The sequence below is a fragment of the Parasteatoda tepidariorum genome, chromosome 5 (genome assembly GCF_982258835.1).
Source record: "Parasteatoda tepidariorum strain Cologne lab strain chromosome 5, Ptep-v5.0, whole genome shotgun sequence".
NCBI classification, from domain to species: domain Eukaryota; kingdom Metazoa; phylum Arthropoda; class Arachnida; order Araneae; family Theridiidae; genus Parasteatoda; species Parasteatoda tepidariorum.
Window position 1 is genome coordinate 45,456,885 of NC_141759.1, and position 15,380 is coordinate 45,472,264.

Here is a 15,380-nt window from a genome sequence, read left to right on the forward strand (position 1 = left end):
CAATATCTCCTCAACGATGGTTCTCGGGAATTTTTCTACGTTTAGCAGATGCCTCCAAGCGGAAGTCTATCTAATGTCTCTAGGCTGACAGCTGTTCACCGGCGACGAAGGCTGGAATTTGCAAACCATTACTGGCACTGAACATTTATTCAGTGGTGACAGAGGTGGCTTTTTCCGATGAATTCCGTTTTATGCTCCTGACAAATAACGAACGCGGACAGAGTGCGAATTTCGCCAAAATTATCCAAACTGGAGTAGTGAGCACTATAGGCTGAATAACTTTTTCGCGGTATTCTCTGGAACCACTCATCATTGTGGAAGGCACTATGGATCGACAGAAGTACGTGGCTGTTTCTACTGATCTTGCCCACCCCTATATGCGAAATCTTTTTCTTACTGCAGTTTTTCTACACAACTGAAGTCATTTTGTAGTTTTTATAGAGTTAACTGCATATTTTCTGTAGCGCAATCTTAACTGTATAAACACTGCAGTTATTTTGCAGCTAATGTGAAGTACTTTCTCATTTCTCAGTAATTTATTTTGAAAAACCCTTAGCTATTGTCTACAAAGTTACGGTAGTTTAAGTGATTTCACTTTAAAATCATAAATTTAGAAAAATCTGAAACTTTAAATCCGTGGTTATTCTGCAGTAAATTTGAAGTAATTATGCAGCCATTGTTTCAGAAGCATACTTTCTGATGAATCTGCAGAAAAACTGCAGTTACTTTGCATTGTTATAAAATTGAAAGAGTTTGATGTCTTATGGTAAAAACAATATTAAAGTAAAGGCAAGTAGTTAATGTTAATTAGTTAATTTTTTTTAATTCGGATTCATACTAAGCTATGACTATTACAGAACAAAAAATTATACTTATTTTTTCGAATCAAAACAAATATTTAGTTTGGATTTTAAAAAAATTGATATCAAAAGATTTTACAAAATTGAATTTATAAAGGGATATTTAATTTATTTTTTAGCTTCAAACCTCTCCTTCAAAAATTTATTAATTTCACTTTGCTTCAGAAATTCGTCTTAAATAAATTTAGGCAATTTACAACAATATACCTTTTTTATTGCTTGAAAATAAAGCTTTATAAATTAAAGAAATAATTTTGTTTAAAAAAATTTTATCTCATAGTATTTTCAATTGAACCTAAATGAGCATAATATTGATAAAACTGCTTACTTTAAAAATTCATTTAGAGCTCCTTGCTCTTAAAAATTAAATATAAGAGAAAAATAACTAAACATAGAGAAAAATAACTAAACATAGAGAAAAATAACTAAACTTAAGTAATAATTCATTTAATTGTTATTTTACCGTATACAACCAAAATGATAGGATAACTTTTAAATGAAGCTATTTAAATTGTTAACTCTGAGAAAATTTATTAGCTGTGCTTTCGCCTTATTTGATTTAACAAACAAAAACTTTATCTTCGCCAACAAGACCCAGCTCTTGAAACTATTTAGTTCTTTGCAGCCGTCTTGACACATTCTTGTAGCCGAGAGGGCTAATCGGTCAATCTCACGCCAGACAGGCAGCGAGTTTGAGTCCCAGGATGCAATGTGTCGACATTTCGCAACGAAAACTTTCACAAGTACTATACTTCCTAATTAGATAATAATTTCAGCGTAGATTAAGATAAAAAGAATTGCATCAAAAACTTTTTTTCTAAAGGAATTTTTTTTAACAAAAACTGTAGTATTTCCTATCGCTCACGATAGATAGCACCGCTAAGTACAGACATTTTGTACATTAACAGTAAAAATTTTTGCAGTGTTTCGACTTTAAAAGTGGTTCTGTAGTGTAAGGGTTCTGTAGGGTAGTTCACCAAAATTCACAAAAATTCTGTAGTGCAGTTCACCACAGTCGTCAAACTACATTTTTTGTAGATTTTCTGCAGTTTATTTTTAGCTGTTTATTTCTACCAGTGAGACGTGTCATACAGTTCGCAATGCACTTGCGAGGTTTGAAGAGCACCAAGCTGAATTTACTGTTCTCACCTGACCACCAAACTACCTTGATATGAGCCTAATCATTAATCTGTTGGACCACCTTGATAGGATATTTCGTTCTATAGATCTCCAAGTGGCAACCTAGCTCAGCTGGCAACGGCACTGGAGTCGGCTCAGCTCAAAATCTCAGAGAACATCTCGCATCGGTGCGCTACTTTTGAAAGATGGTCACATTAATGTGACTGGACTATGTATAACCCGATAATCATACAGAGATGATTTTTAGTACTTGAAAAAGTAAACAAAAAAATCCTTATCCTGCGACCAATTTAAGTACTTATGCAACGATAGAATAAGCTGTATGTGAACGTGTTTAATATTTCCAAAAAGAAAATAAATGATACCCGACTCATTCTCATTTCTCAAACCACCGGGCATAGAGAAACATCAAAATCTTAAATACAAAATTCCTTTTTTTTCGGCAAATTTACATCTTTGACAAAAATACTCCAATTCGATTCCCAATTCTTCAGAGTTTGGTTCTCAGATAGCGATATATTATGAAAATGAAATTGTTGTAAACATTGTTAAATACATCTTGTGAAATGCACGTATGATCGGGATAGTCCATCACCTCCTACATCAAGAAGCCTCCACACGGTCTTTTATAAGTAGTCCGCGCAGACAGTTAAAAGTGAACCAGTTGTGCGCATGAACCTAAAACGTTTGATAAAAGTAATTGAGATAAATTTATCTTATATATTTGAGAATTGAATCAGTAGTTGTTGACAAGTGAATAAGGCAAGCCAATAATATTCATAAATAAAATAAATTTTTAATCATATAGTTGCTACCACTTTCTTACTTTAACTATTTTCTGTATTAAATGAATCGTTCGGTAAGTGGATATCCTTTATAGTGGTCTGATCGGACTTCGTCTAAAAAACCGTGTGGAGGCTCTCACTTATAGGAGGCGTTGCATAGTCACATTTGTTCACTCAACCGGTTAACGCCCAGCATCATATATTTAGGACAGTTCCTTTTTTCAAAGACATTGTAGTGGGAAACTTTTTTTCAGAATTTTCATTTGTCTGGGTGAAGTAAAAGATTCTCAGATACCACAATGATTTAGTTATTTCTGAGTAGATCTAGAATTAAAAGGAGCAAGTACTTTATGATCTATCAAAGACTCTTTGAATGCCCTAACAGTAAAAAAAAAAAAAAAAAATTATTTCGATAATATATTATTCCACCTTTTCCATAAAACCACTTTTTGTATCATTTCGATATATAAAGTCGGGACAAAACAGGTTAAGTAATGACGTTACATTCTTCCCTAAATCAAGGATTAATATGGGAAGGAAAATATTTTTAAGACATTTTGGTTTCCTTGATGGTCAAAACAAACATGACTACTTAGATTTCTTTCAGTTTTGTCATGTATGAAATGTTGTTCTTTTATCGCGTAAAAGTAAATGGTCATGAACAGTATAGTTTAGAATAGTAAGAGCTTATTTTACTCTTCTCGATATTAAGCTAAAAATGAAGGAGTCTGACTTCCAGTATTTTTTTCTTCTTTTTTATGTATTTCTCTTCCTGGGTCTCGTCCCCTGAGTGTAGTGAAAGATGGGCCGAGATTAAGTTTGTTGTCGTCGTTAGGTATTTAGATTCTACCAAACATCATATATGTTCATTTAAATATAGATATATATGGGTGATTCTTTTTAAACATGACAATTCGGACCAAAAAATTTCTTCAAATTTAAAGTCTACAAAACAATCTAAAAATTTTTTTGTATACTTTTTTAGTTAAACTTATTAATATCTTACAGGCAGCAGGGCAGTTTATTTACAGTTGTTCGAGAAAAAAAAATAAAATAGAAATTCACCAAATCTTGAAAGCCAGGAAAAAGACATATTAGCTTAGCAGTTTAGAAAACAGTCATTTTAAGTGAATAGTAAGTAATTCAGCCTTTATGTTAGAAGGATGATAAATTGCTTAAATTAATTCTTTTTATCCACTGTAGAGAGAATCAAAAATATTTTTGTTGCTCATATGTACAGAATAAAATTGTGTATGATAATCAATCGTTATATAAATAAATAACTTTGCATATTACATATTGCAATTAACATCCAGGCATATTACAATCATACATAAACTTGGAATTAGGTTAATATTTGCTTTCCTTCCTTAGAGTATTAGCATTTAAAAAAATTCTGATAACACTTCAATGTCCTGGCATTCATAGGTCAGGAAAATGACAGCCAGGATAATGACAAGTTCGCCATTTTATAGCGTATAACTTTACTTTAATATTTTCGCCTGAAACGTTTATATTCTGCAGAAAACAGCAGTATTTCTTAAATTACTCAGATAAATCTATGTAGTTTATGTTATTAATGATTTCCAGAAGCCAGGAAAATGACAACACAAAAACCTTCTCACCTTGAAAAATATTTGAAATAGATTGTAAACCAGAAAAGTGGTTCTTTATACACGCAACAAGACACGTTTATATAGAAATGCTTACACCGGTTGAGATAAAAAAAAATTGCCTATAGAAAAATTTATAGGAAGTTTTGAAGCTATAGTTATTATTGGAAACAATGTTTGGGACATGCCAGAAACATGAAATTTTGAAGTTCAATTGAATTTTTTAACTATACAAAACCGTCAATGCTAGTGCAAAGACGTTTTAAAATGCTAACAGCAATGCTATTTATTAATTTTTTTTTTAAAAGTTCTTTTAGTATTATAGTATTAGATCTTGAAGCAAGGGACAGTGGATTGTCATATTTCGTGAGAATCACCCATATATTCTCTCTATAAATAAATTTTTTATATTTCATTTCTATGGACTGTTTAAATACAGAGAAATTTTGCTACATATGAATAACAATGCGAAAATCGAATCGTGATAATCGAAGTTTATATTGAGTTTTGAAAATATTTACCGACTTTAATGCATAAATGTAACTTCTTATGTGGAGACACTATGAGACCGAAATATTAAAATAATCAAGACAAAAATTATCAAATTCAGAAATCCTTATGGTAATACCATATGAAATAATTAGCTTTTAAATGTAATCTTAAATAAGAACTATTTCAAAAAATTAAAAAAAGAACGTATTTTATTCAAAAAATAAAACGTATTAAAAATACAAAGAAAAAATAACATATTTTACTTTAAATATTTTATTATTGTTCTTTTATTTACTTCATTATTTTGTTCACTCATTATATTTGTTATTTCCTTTGTTTAAATATTTCTAATATTTTATTATCTTTTATTTTAATTGTTTTAATAAATTGCAATTATATTGCGAAAATTTGTTTCATTCCAAATGTAGATTAAGAAAGTATATGAAAAAAATATGAATTTAAAATGGTGAAACAAATAATTCAAAAATAATGCGGCGAAAAAACTAATTAATATGGGTTAAGATCAAAACTTTTTTTAAAGGAAATGCATTTCAGGATTAAAAACTACGATTTGCATAATTAAACATCTGATAAACTAAAATAGAATGAAACGTAAAGATAAAATTCCGAATTTCAAACTTTTCACTGAAGTGTATCATTAAAAACATAAGCTTTTATTTTGAAACAGAATATATCATTTAAAAAAAAAGAAAAAAAATCCCAAGTTAAGCATTGCTGCAATCACAAAACGCGAGGAAAATAATCAGCTAAAATTTCCTCTGGACGAAAATAGTTGTTTTATGTAACTATTAGTCATGACTTAGTTACGAACGTTTTTAATTAGTTTTATGAGAATCTTTATAAAACCATATTAAAAATTGTTTCAAACAAAATATTCGATAAATAAAACATTTTTTTTATTTCAGCTTGTTACTAGAAACCTTTTCAGATAAGAAACATTCATTACTATATATTTGAAATATTTTTAAAAAAAATAAACGCTCTATTCTGATAAATTCTAGAAAAAGAGCTATTATAATAAATGATGTGCTCACAATGTCACTTATGAAATTAACTGCAACTGCTAACAAAAATCATTAGATATCCTACAAATTAGCAATTCAACAGTAACCATGATACTAATCGTAATATTTTTTGTAAGAATCCATATCTCAGAAACAAATGCAAAATTAAGCTAAGAAAATAGTTGCGTTTTTAGTAATATATCAAAAATAAATAAAGATAGATTTTTCTTAAATTAATTTTTTGTTCTCGGATAGTTTAAGATATTTCTTTTCAGAAATGACAAAAACACACACACTGTTACGATTCCTTTTTTGCAATTTTTTTTATGTGGAAAATACATATTAGTTTATCCTAAAAATCTACCAAAGAGCCTTAATTACTTTAAGTAGCATGCTGAGACTAAATAAAATAAGTTGAGCGTTTTTGCTATTAAGAATTAATGAATTACAGAACTTCAAGCCATAAACTCGAGCACTTAAGTTCCATCTCTCCACAATATTTATAGTGGCAATGGAATTACAATTAATTAAGCAACATTAAACTTTCGTCAGAATACATGCATAAAACTGCCTACTTGCAAAAACATTTTGGATAAGTAAGTTTTTTTTTTAATTTCCTGCAAAGAGAGGAAAAAAAAACAGGCAGTTAAAAATTATTTATTTCTAGATTGTTCCTGGGAGAAATAAAGCATTTGTGACAACTCGTTAATAGTTATAAAATCCATACAATATTCTTATAATATTCATATAAGACTGTTTCTATAAAAAAATGCTGGCACCCCCCGAAAACAAAAAAGAAATAAAATGGTTTTCACTAAAATATATTTTTTTCACCTCTTTTCGAACTTTTGACTGGAGATGATTTCCCCAGCATCTATTTGCTCCATTTTAAGTTCATTAACTGATCTGCTTGTGATTTATGTAAATCTGGTCATAATTTATCCAGATGTGTGTTTTGTTTTAAATTTATCGGGATGTGAGTTCTGCTCTAAATTATTTTTATTGCAGCTTTGGTAAATATTCCAATATTTACCCATCACCTTTTGCCTAATGATATTAAGGTCAATAACCTGACATATGTCAAATAAACTTTTATTATGTAAGTTTGAAAAAGCAAACTAGTACAAGTTTCCCACGAGTCTTCAAAAAGTGATCATTAAAGAGAATAGCATTTTGATACGTTTATGCATTTATAAGACCACCATAAAAGGTGTCTCTGCTAAGCGTTTTAGAACTCCTGAAAGGGGTATAGTGTATCCTGACGATTCGAGATCCCGCAGCAATACTGAATCGGAAGTATCTTCTGTAAGTGATGACGTACTGTGTGCAAAATAAACTATCCAGAAAAACTTTTGATCTATTGATCAGATCATCTCGTTCTAGGACTCGTTCTTAATGGTTTAAGGGGTGACCTCAAATATGCTAATTTGCAGACGATATTTGAAGTTACGAAATCAGACAAAAAACCGTAGTTTCTTTGAATAAGCATGTTTTTTTTTAAAAACGGATTCGGGGTTCTGACCCCTAAAATATAGGGAGTGGACGAAATCTTTGAAATATTCCTGTGGGAAAATTCTTCTGGGAAATATTCTCTGGAAAAATATTCTCTGGGAAATATTCAATTTGGGAAATATGATTCCTATAGTTTGGCCAGGACAGCGGTTCAAAGTTTGAACTGCTTAATGTTAATTTTATTTTTGCGTATTCGGCCATGTCTCGAAAATTTCTTAAGCGAATGGAATAATTTTGGCACACACTTATCAGATTCATTTATCCAAAGATTCAAAAAAATAAAATTCAGTTCATACTTATTATTTTTTATTTAATTATAGTCTAAAAAATTTTGAGTTGTGAGGTATGTAATATTTCACATTTTTTTAAAGAAGTAGAATATTTAAAATTTATTTCTCAGGTACTTTTCAACCGATTTTACTCAAATTATATATTTTATCACGTAAAATTACATAATTTAAAATTATTTAAATAATTGCGTTATTACAATTAAATTACAATTAAATTTTCCCACTGTTACTAAATAAAATAATAAAAAATAATAAATATATACTAAAGTATATTTTTCATTAAGACTTATATTTGGAGAAGCAAATTCTATAATCGTGCGCAATACATTTTCAATTTGCTTTAAGAGTTCACGAGATATTGCGAAAAGATTAAGAGGTTCAAATTTTGAACCATTCTCCTGACCTAACTAAGGGGCCCACATTTCCCAGATTGCGGCTGCCCCTTGAATTTTGGGGGTCAGAAATCCAAATCCATTAAATAAGAAGTGCATTTCTTAAAAAAAGTACGTTTTTGTATCGGATTTCATAACTTAAAATATCGTTGGCACAAATTAATTTGCATATTTGAGGTCATTCCCTGGAATCATTAAGAACAAGTTCTAGAACGTGAAGATCTGATCATTGGATCAAAGGTTAGATAGGATGGACAGTTTTTTTTGGCTTACTTTACGAAAAAACAATTTTAAGTGAATATTCGATTTAATAGTGCACATGCTTAAATAAAAAGAACATGCGTGGAAGAAATTGTGTGAAGTTTCGATCACTGACTGCGCCATTCAATATTTCTTCCACCGATTCACTCCACATTTTATTATTTTTTATTACTTTATTCTTTATTATTTGACATTGAAATCCGAATATATAAGAAATACTGATTCCTCGAAAGGACGTTCGCAATTTTTATGAAAAACTACCTCCCATTTTAGGTATTCCCGACCCTGTATTGCTTTGTGACTTCGAGTCTTCAGGGGTTGATCTAACAACCTGTTGTATTTAACAAACATTCAATTGCATCTAATACTCTGTATTATTCTAAGGAAACATATTTGCCAGCAGAGCCTCTGATTTCATTTTGCGAAAATTTTAAGAAGGTATCATAAAAAAAAAAATGCCTGCTCTCTTTAAAATAAAATTGCTGCAACTATAAAATATTTAAAGTCATCGGAACCCTGTGATAGTAGAAACATATTTAACAATCTTTTAATTTGGAACACCAAAAAAAGTCAGTAATTTTTTCCGAGGTATTTTTTTAATGAAGTCTGTAAAATCAACAATATAATGTTGTTCGTCAAAAAAATTTGGTAATGTTATCATTTTACCCTAGAGCTTGGCATAAAAAGCCTGACATGTATCTAAATGCACTTTTTACCATTACCATTTAAACGGAAAAATTAGCAAATAATAATTAAGTTATCAAATAACAAAAATAACATATTAAATAACACATATGTTGGTTTTTTATTAACCATAATTGTGTTTTTTTACCAGATATATCATCACCATACAGTATGGTAATTTTGCCAGAATTTTTTTCCGTGTGGTATTTTCAACACAAACGCGGCTAGAAAACTCTCTCTTGAACATTTTAAAAACGATACTTATCACTATACATAACCACAAGTTATTTATAAAATTTTTGGGGCTGGATAACCTGCTCTAATATAAAAGTTAGTGTCTAATTGGTTTCAAAGTTACATGAAGGAATTTATGAATGAATTATGTCTAAATTATAATTGAGCATATTTTGATAGAGTAAGCATGATCTGGATATGACCAATTATGTCGTTAAGAGTAAAGATATAGAAACAATATTTCAACGATTCCTTCAAAAGCCGCATTGAAAAGTCATTAATCAACTCTATCAGTAAACGCTTCAACCAAGGGAAAAATATTTTATTCCTTTTAGTTGAATAAAATCTGTTTCCGCTAATTAATTTCCTTAGTCACCTCTTATTCATCGTTTTTACGCCGGTGTTGGTCAGAAAGAAGAAAAAAAATATCATTCTGTCAATATATTAGTCGCAACAAAATGGACCATTGAAATATCAGTTGATATTTATTTAAAAATAAATATCAACTGTACATGAAAAAAAAATTAAACTTATGAAAGCAGAAATTGTGGCATTATAAACGAAAAGGAGTTTTACTTGTTAAGAATATGTAGCCATTACCTTGCATTGTATAAAAATGCAAAATGGAAACTGTTTTAAGATATCTTTGAGTCTTTGTATTTCTAAAAGTTTCAATGCCAATTGCTGCTGATTTAACAAAATATATTTTTTTAAATCGTAGCGAACCACTAAGTAAAATTAGCAGGTTTACCGGTAATTATGCCACCTTCATAAAAAGCTCAACTTGACTTAACAGTATTTTTATTTATTGGTAAAACATACATTTGCAGGCTTGTGTGCTCAGTTAAGACTCATAAACAAGTAAATTTGTAATAACTTATTCAAGTAGAATGATTGATAACACAATACAGAGAAGAATAGTACGAAGATACATCTAGGGTAGATGCGGGATTCGAACCCGCAACCTTCACGCTTCGCACAACTCATGGCAAACGATACCACTGGGCCAAGAAGAACTTAACTGTAACAAAGTAGCGTATTACACAGGCCTTTGAATTAATTAGACTTATCGGCGAGTAAAGAAACTATGAAACGAATTAATTAACCTAGAATTGTACATTAAAAGACTACCACTCGAAAATATTTATTCGCTGTCCGGAATAAGTTGGCATCTCTGTGTAACTGTTAACATTTTAACTGACAATATCTAATCTCTTTCTCTCATTTTTTTTCACATTTATTTATTTTTTGTCAGTAACTCGAGCTTATAAAAGGAAAATTTCGTGAGAAAAATTTTTCTTCAACAGTTGATAAATAATCATTATTTAATACTTTTAATCATTATTCAAATTTATCAATATTTCGCTGAATTGCAATGATAAATGAAATAAATGGCGATCTGAGATAGATGGATGGAAAATATGATTTTTATTAGAACAGTTATTTTGACTTCATTTCGATATTAAATCTAATATATAAACTATAAATATATTACATCGAAGATACAACTACATAATAAAAAAGTAATATTATTTTTTTGTCCAAATATTCGTTTATTTATTAGAACAGCAGTATATGAAACTAGGAAAAAAAAGAAAAAAAAAACGTTGCTGTTCGTTGAAAACAAGTCAAAGAGACTATACTACGATGGAAGTTCATGGAATGACCATAAGATAGAATATTGGCCATCAGTCAAAATATATTTAGAAGCAAATATTTCTTGTTGAAGGAAAATGTTTTGTCAACAATTTAAAAATAATATCTGCAAGCCTTTTTTTTTTGTTCAAAAAATGACTTGAATAAAAATTCTCAACCCTTAGTATAACGACAGTAGGGAAATAAGTTTTATTTAAAGATTTTTGATTTAAATAAATTCCTCGCACTGAAAAGTTCTCTTATTCATAAATCTTAATTAAAATTCTATTTGTTTTAAGAAATTTGAAACATAAATATTTATTGATAGATAGAAAGAACGTAGATGCAGATGTAGCAACACTGTATTAAATATAGCATTTAATTAATGAAATATTCAAAAAAATTAAATATTCGTAAAAGAAAATATTTTTACTGGGCTGCCAACTACAATGCTGAAAAAAGTTGCAAAGTGATGGACAGTTTCTGAAAAATCGGAATAATCATAATTTCGATCATTGTCATGAAATATTTGCCATCACCTTTTTCTTTTTTCCTGGCAATAACAACCCTGTTTTTAGTCAAAAGTTGCTATTCTAACCATTTAAAGCAACAAAGCTATGTGTGCCAAAATCTTCAACGATTTTACAAAATAATAAGAATAATTTTTTTTTTCATTTTTATTTTCATTTTAGTTCTGTCATAGCTAATCCACAGTATTAAGTATAATGGTACTGTTATAATTTCTTTTTTTTTTAAAGAAACAGCTAAGACAGTAAAGCTATTTATTTTTAGAATGTTTGGGGAAGAAATATTTGCTATAATGACTTAGAAACAGTCATGTACAAAGATAAATGTTTGTTGGTCGGAAAAAATAAATATTTTTCGATAATTAAGTAAATTAAAGCTCAAAATTCATTTTAAGGAATTCATGGATAAAATATATTTATGATAAATCGGTATTTGGATTGACATAAAATAATCTCATGAAAAAAGAAAAAAAATCTAGTTCATCAAGAATTAATTTTAATAACTTTCTTTATACCATTACTAAAATGCAACTAGATATTTTTTCGACAATTATACATTAACAAAATACTTTTATTCAAAAGTAATTCAATTATATGTATCGCATCACAATAAGAATAAGAAGTAAATATTTTTTTTTCCAATTATGATTTGAAATAAATAAATACAACAAAACCTATTCGATTATTGAGTATTAATCAAGTTGCTATACAACTATGCATAAAGTACTGGCAGAAACCGCATGACTGCAGTAAATATATAACAAATACACAGTTTTTGTTTTTAAAACTAAAATTATTTTAAAGAATACTGTATTTATATTCTACGCATTTCTCGCAGCATATTAGCCACCTTTTACAAATGTAAAAATGACTAAATTATCTGATGTTGTTTTCAGGGCAATATACTCAGTCACGTTCTTTTAAATGTTCAAATCATAACTGTCAACTTTTAGCAAAAGCTTTTTAAAATATTTTTTACATGGACAGTGGTACTTGGCATTAATACAACTTTACTCAGTAACTCAACTGCACCATTTTCTGTTTTTCTCTATATTTCAACTTAATATTTTATTTTGTGGTGGTTATCCCCTTTCCTCTCGCTCCCGTCAAGATGACGTGGTAAATTGTTGCCCTCTATCTCTCTTTCCATTTATAAAATTTCCGGGCTGATGTGCTCGGAAGTAACGTGGCAAAAACATTAACGCTTTCGATTTCGTATGCCCAGAATCATGTTTATTTCGCAATCTCTACACTAGATGGCAGCACCAGATTATTTGCCATACACTTAGAGATAGTTCATTGTAAACTAGATGTCAGCACTCATCAAACATATACAAGCCTAAAATTAACCGAAACATTACAAATTAGCACATATTGTATATACACTTGGTCTTGTATAATTTTTTTAATGAAGAAAATTTGCACTTTAATTACCGTTTTCTTCAAAATTATGCAACCATTATGGGGTTAATCCGTCCCGGAACAGCAAATTTTGATCGAAACCTTTAGTCAGACAATTCATTAGTAAGTGCAACCTTTGACAGCACATTCTAAGTGAAGTGAACTATTTTAGCTCTTTGTTATTCAAAGAATAGTAGTTGCTAAATGCTTAAAACTTCGTTTAACATTTCGAGTGGTTTGTAATATTTTTTAAATTAGTGTTGCTAGACTGGGTACACTTGGCCGAAAAGGATTAAAGTTATTTTATATTAGTTATTTTTTTACACCAAAAATTTAAAGTTAAAGAAACACTTAAAAAATGGTACGTGTTACCAAAATACAGCATGCTATTCCGTACGACCCTATTTTTTTGTTTTATTTCTTGAGAAATATAACATCAAAATAAATGTATAAATAAATATTTCTTGGAAAAATTTAGATACAGGTGCCTCATCGTAAAACAACACGATTTATAATTTTTGCAAGATAATAATATAATCTAAGATTTGCTGTGTTCTGAACTATTGTATAGCTGTCCTTTTTTAAGTTACTGCTTTCTAATTATATGCTGTTTTTCAAAAAAAAATAAATAAAAAATAATAATATTTACTATGCAGTGATAGTGAACTATAGTGTTATGGCAAGTTGAAACTGTGATATATGATTACAGACAAATACACAATTAAATAAAAAAAATAGTTCAGTAAAATTATAATCACTCTATAAACACCTATGTTTCTAATGATTTTTATTACATGAAAATAATTTTTTCCATGATAATAATATATTTAAAAGCTATATCTGAAATTAAAACTTCTTACCTGTTCTAAACCAACATTGTCTACATTCCATGCAATCACAGGTAATCCAAGATAGCCAGTTAGTTGCAGCATATACTGTGCTGTTGCAGCATTACTCCCATAGACCTGGGCATTCGTCATATACATGATAGCAGATACGTTATGGGCTAATATAGAATCACATAAAGTTCTAAGAACGGATAGAGGGCTAGCCGATAAATCCATCATAGTATTTCGAGCCTCTAATCTATATTTATGAGTAAATCCAAACTTATATCTTTTATTTTCATTGATGCTTTTTGTTGCATCGTCCAAAGATTTATTATAGGCTCGAGGAAATTTTAAAAATGAAAATAAGGGCAAAATCGCACCTATTGTAATTGGAATTCGTTTGTCATCGGTTTCTTTTTCAAGCAATAAAGTTTTTTGTCTTTGACGGAATGTCGAACATCGGATTACCGAAATAAGAGTTAGTACAACAACAATAACTCTCAGTTGAAACATGATGTCGACAATTGTTCTCAAGAAAAGACACCCTTTTTTTTTTATCTAGTACTGACAATCGATATTTTTTATTAACTACAAGATCAGGTCATGCTTTATTTTCTTCATAATACTTTATTTAAATAAATTATAAAGTAAAATAGAAGAATAAATTTAGATTCTACATTTTTGTATTTAAAAATTCTTTTATAGTCATTTGTGTTTGAACATCGCATCATTTAAGTTAAATAAGTTTGCTAAGATCATTTTAATTCTTATTTGCCGGAAATAAAATTGAGTTCTATATTTATTTTTTAGCTATGGTAGGTTTTTTATTACTCTACATTTATTTATTCTCAATTAATATATTTCCTGTAACAATTTTTGCAAAACACAGACACTGCTCCATAATGATTTGAAAGATAACTTCATAATCCACTTCTTCTTGTAGACTCTAAATGAAAGAAAAAAATATTAATTAATATTTTTAATCCTATGTCTGTTATAAATATAAAAATTATCAAAAAATTATTTATAGTAGCATCAATGCATAAAAGACAACATCATATATAAATTATTGCTGAAACAGAAATTTTAAAGCTATATTCCAAAGTGTATTTTAAAAATCTAGATTTATGAAAATCTCTGTTCAAAATATTGTAAATTGTTGAACCCAGTTTTAAATTTTTAGCATTACTTTTTTAGAAAAATAAATAGTTTATGTTAACCCTAGTCACCCCAAGAGTGCCTCTCAGGCACCTCAGGTTACCTATAAATTACCTACAACTTAAAATGTCAAACTACTTAGTGGTCTACAGGAAATGTGTGTAAATATTATATTATTAAAAAAATTAAATAGTTTATTCGTTATTTTTACCGTTGTTCAAAATTCGAATACAATGAGCAGTTAAAGCATAAATGAATAAAAGACCACTCCAGTAGATGAACTTTCTGTGATAGGAAAAAATATTTTAAATGAAATCATAATATATATATATATATATATATATATATATATATATATATATATATATATATATATATATATATATATATATATATATATATATATATATATATATATATATATATATATATATATATATATATATATATATGGGTCATTCTCACAAAAACAGTCATTTTCATGTCCCCAGTATATTTTATCTTTGTTTTACAGCTTACGAAAAAAAAAATTCGGGCAAAA

The 15,380-nt window shown here is 28.8% G+C and overlaps 1 protein-coding gene across 1 annotated transcript in view; it reads right to left on the bottom strand.

Annotated features, from left to right (window-relative positions):
• The window catches only part of LOC107454446 (glutamate receptor ionotropic, NMDA 2B-like), a 156,249-nt gene that overhangs the window by 74,577 nt on the left and 66,292 nt on the right, over nt 1–15,380 (bottom strand). Inside the window, exon 2 of the mRNA XM_071184913.2 lies at nt 13,712–14,627. Coding sequence (XP_071041014.1) covers nt 13,712–14,194 — 483 coding nt within the window. The 5' untranslated portion in view covers nt 14,195–14,627. The remainder of the gene's footprint in view (nt 1–13,711; nt 14,628–15,380) is intronic.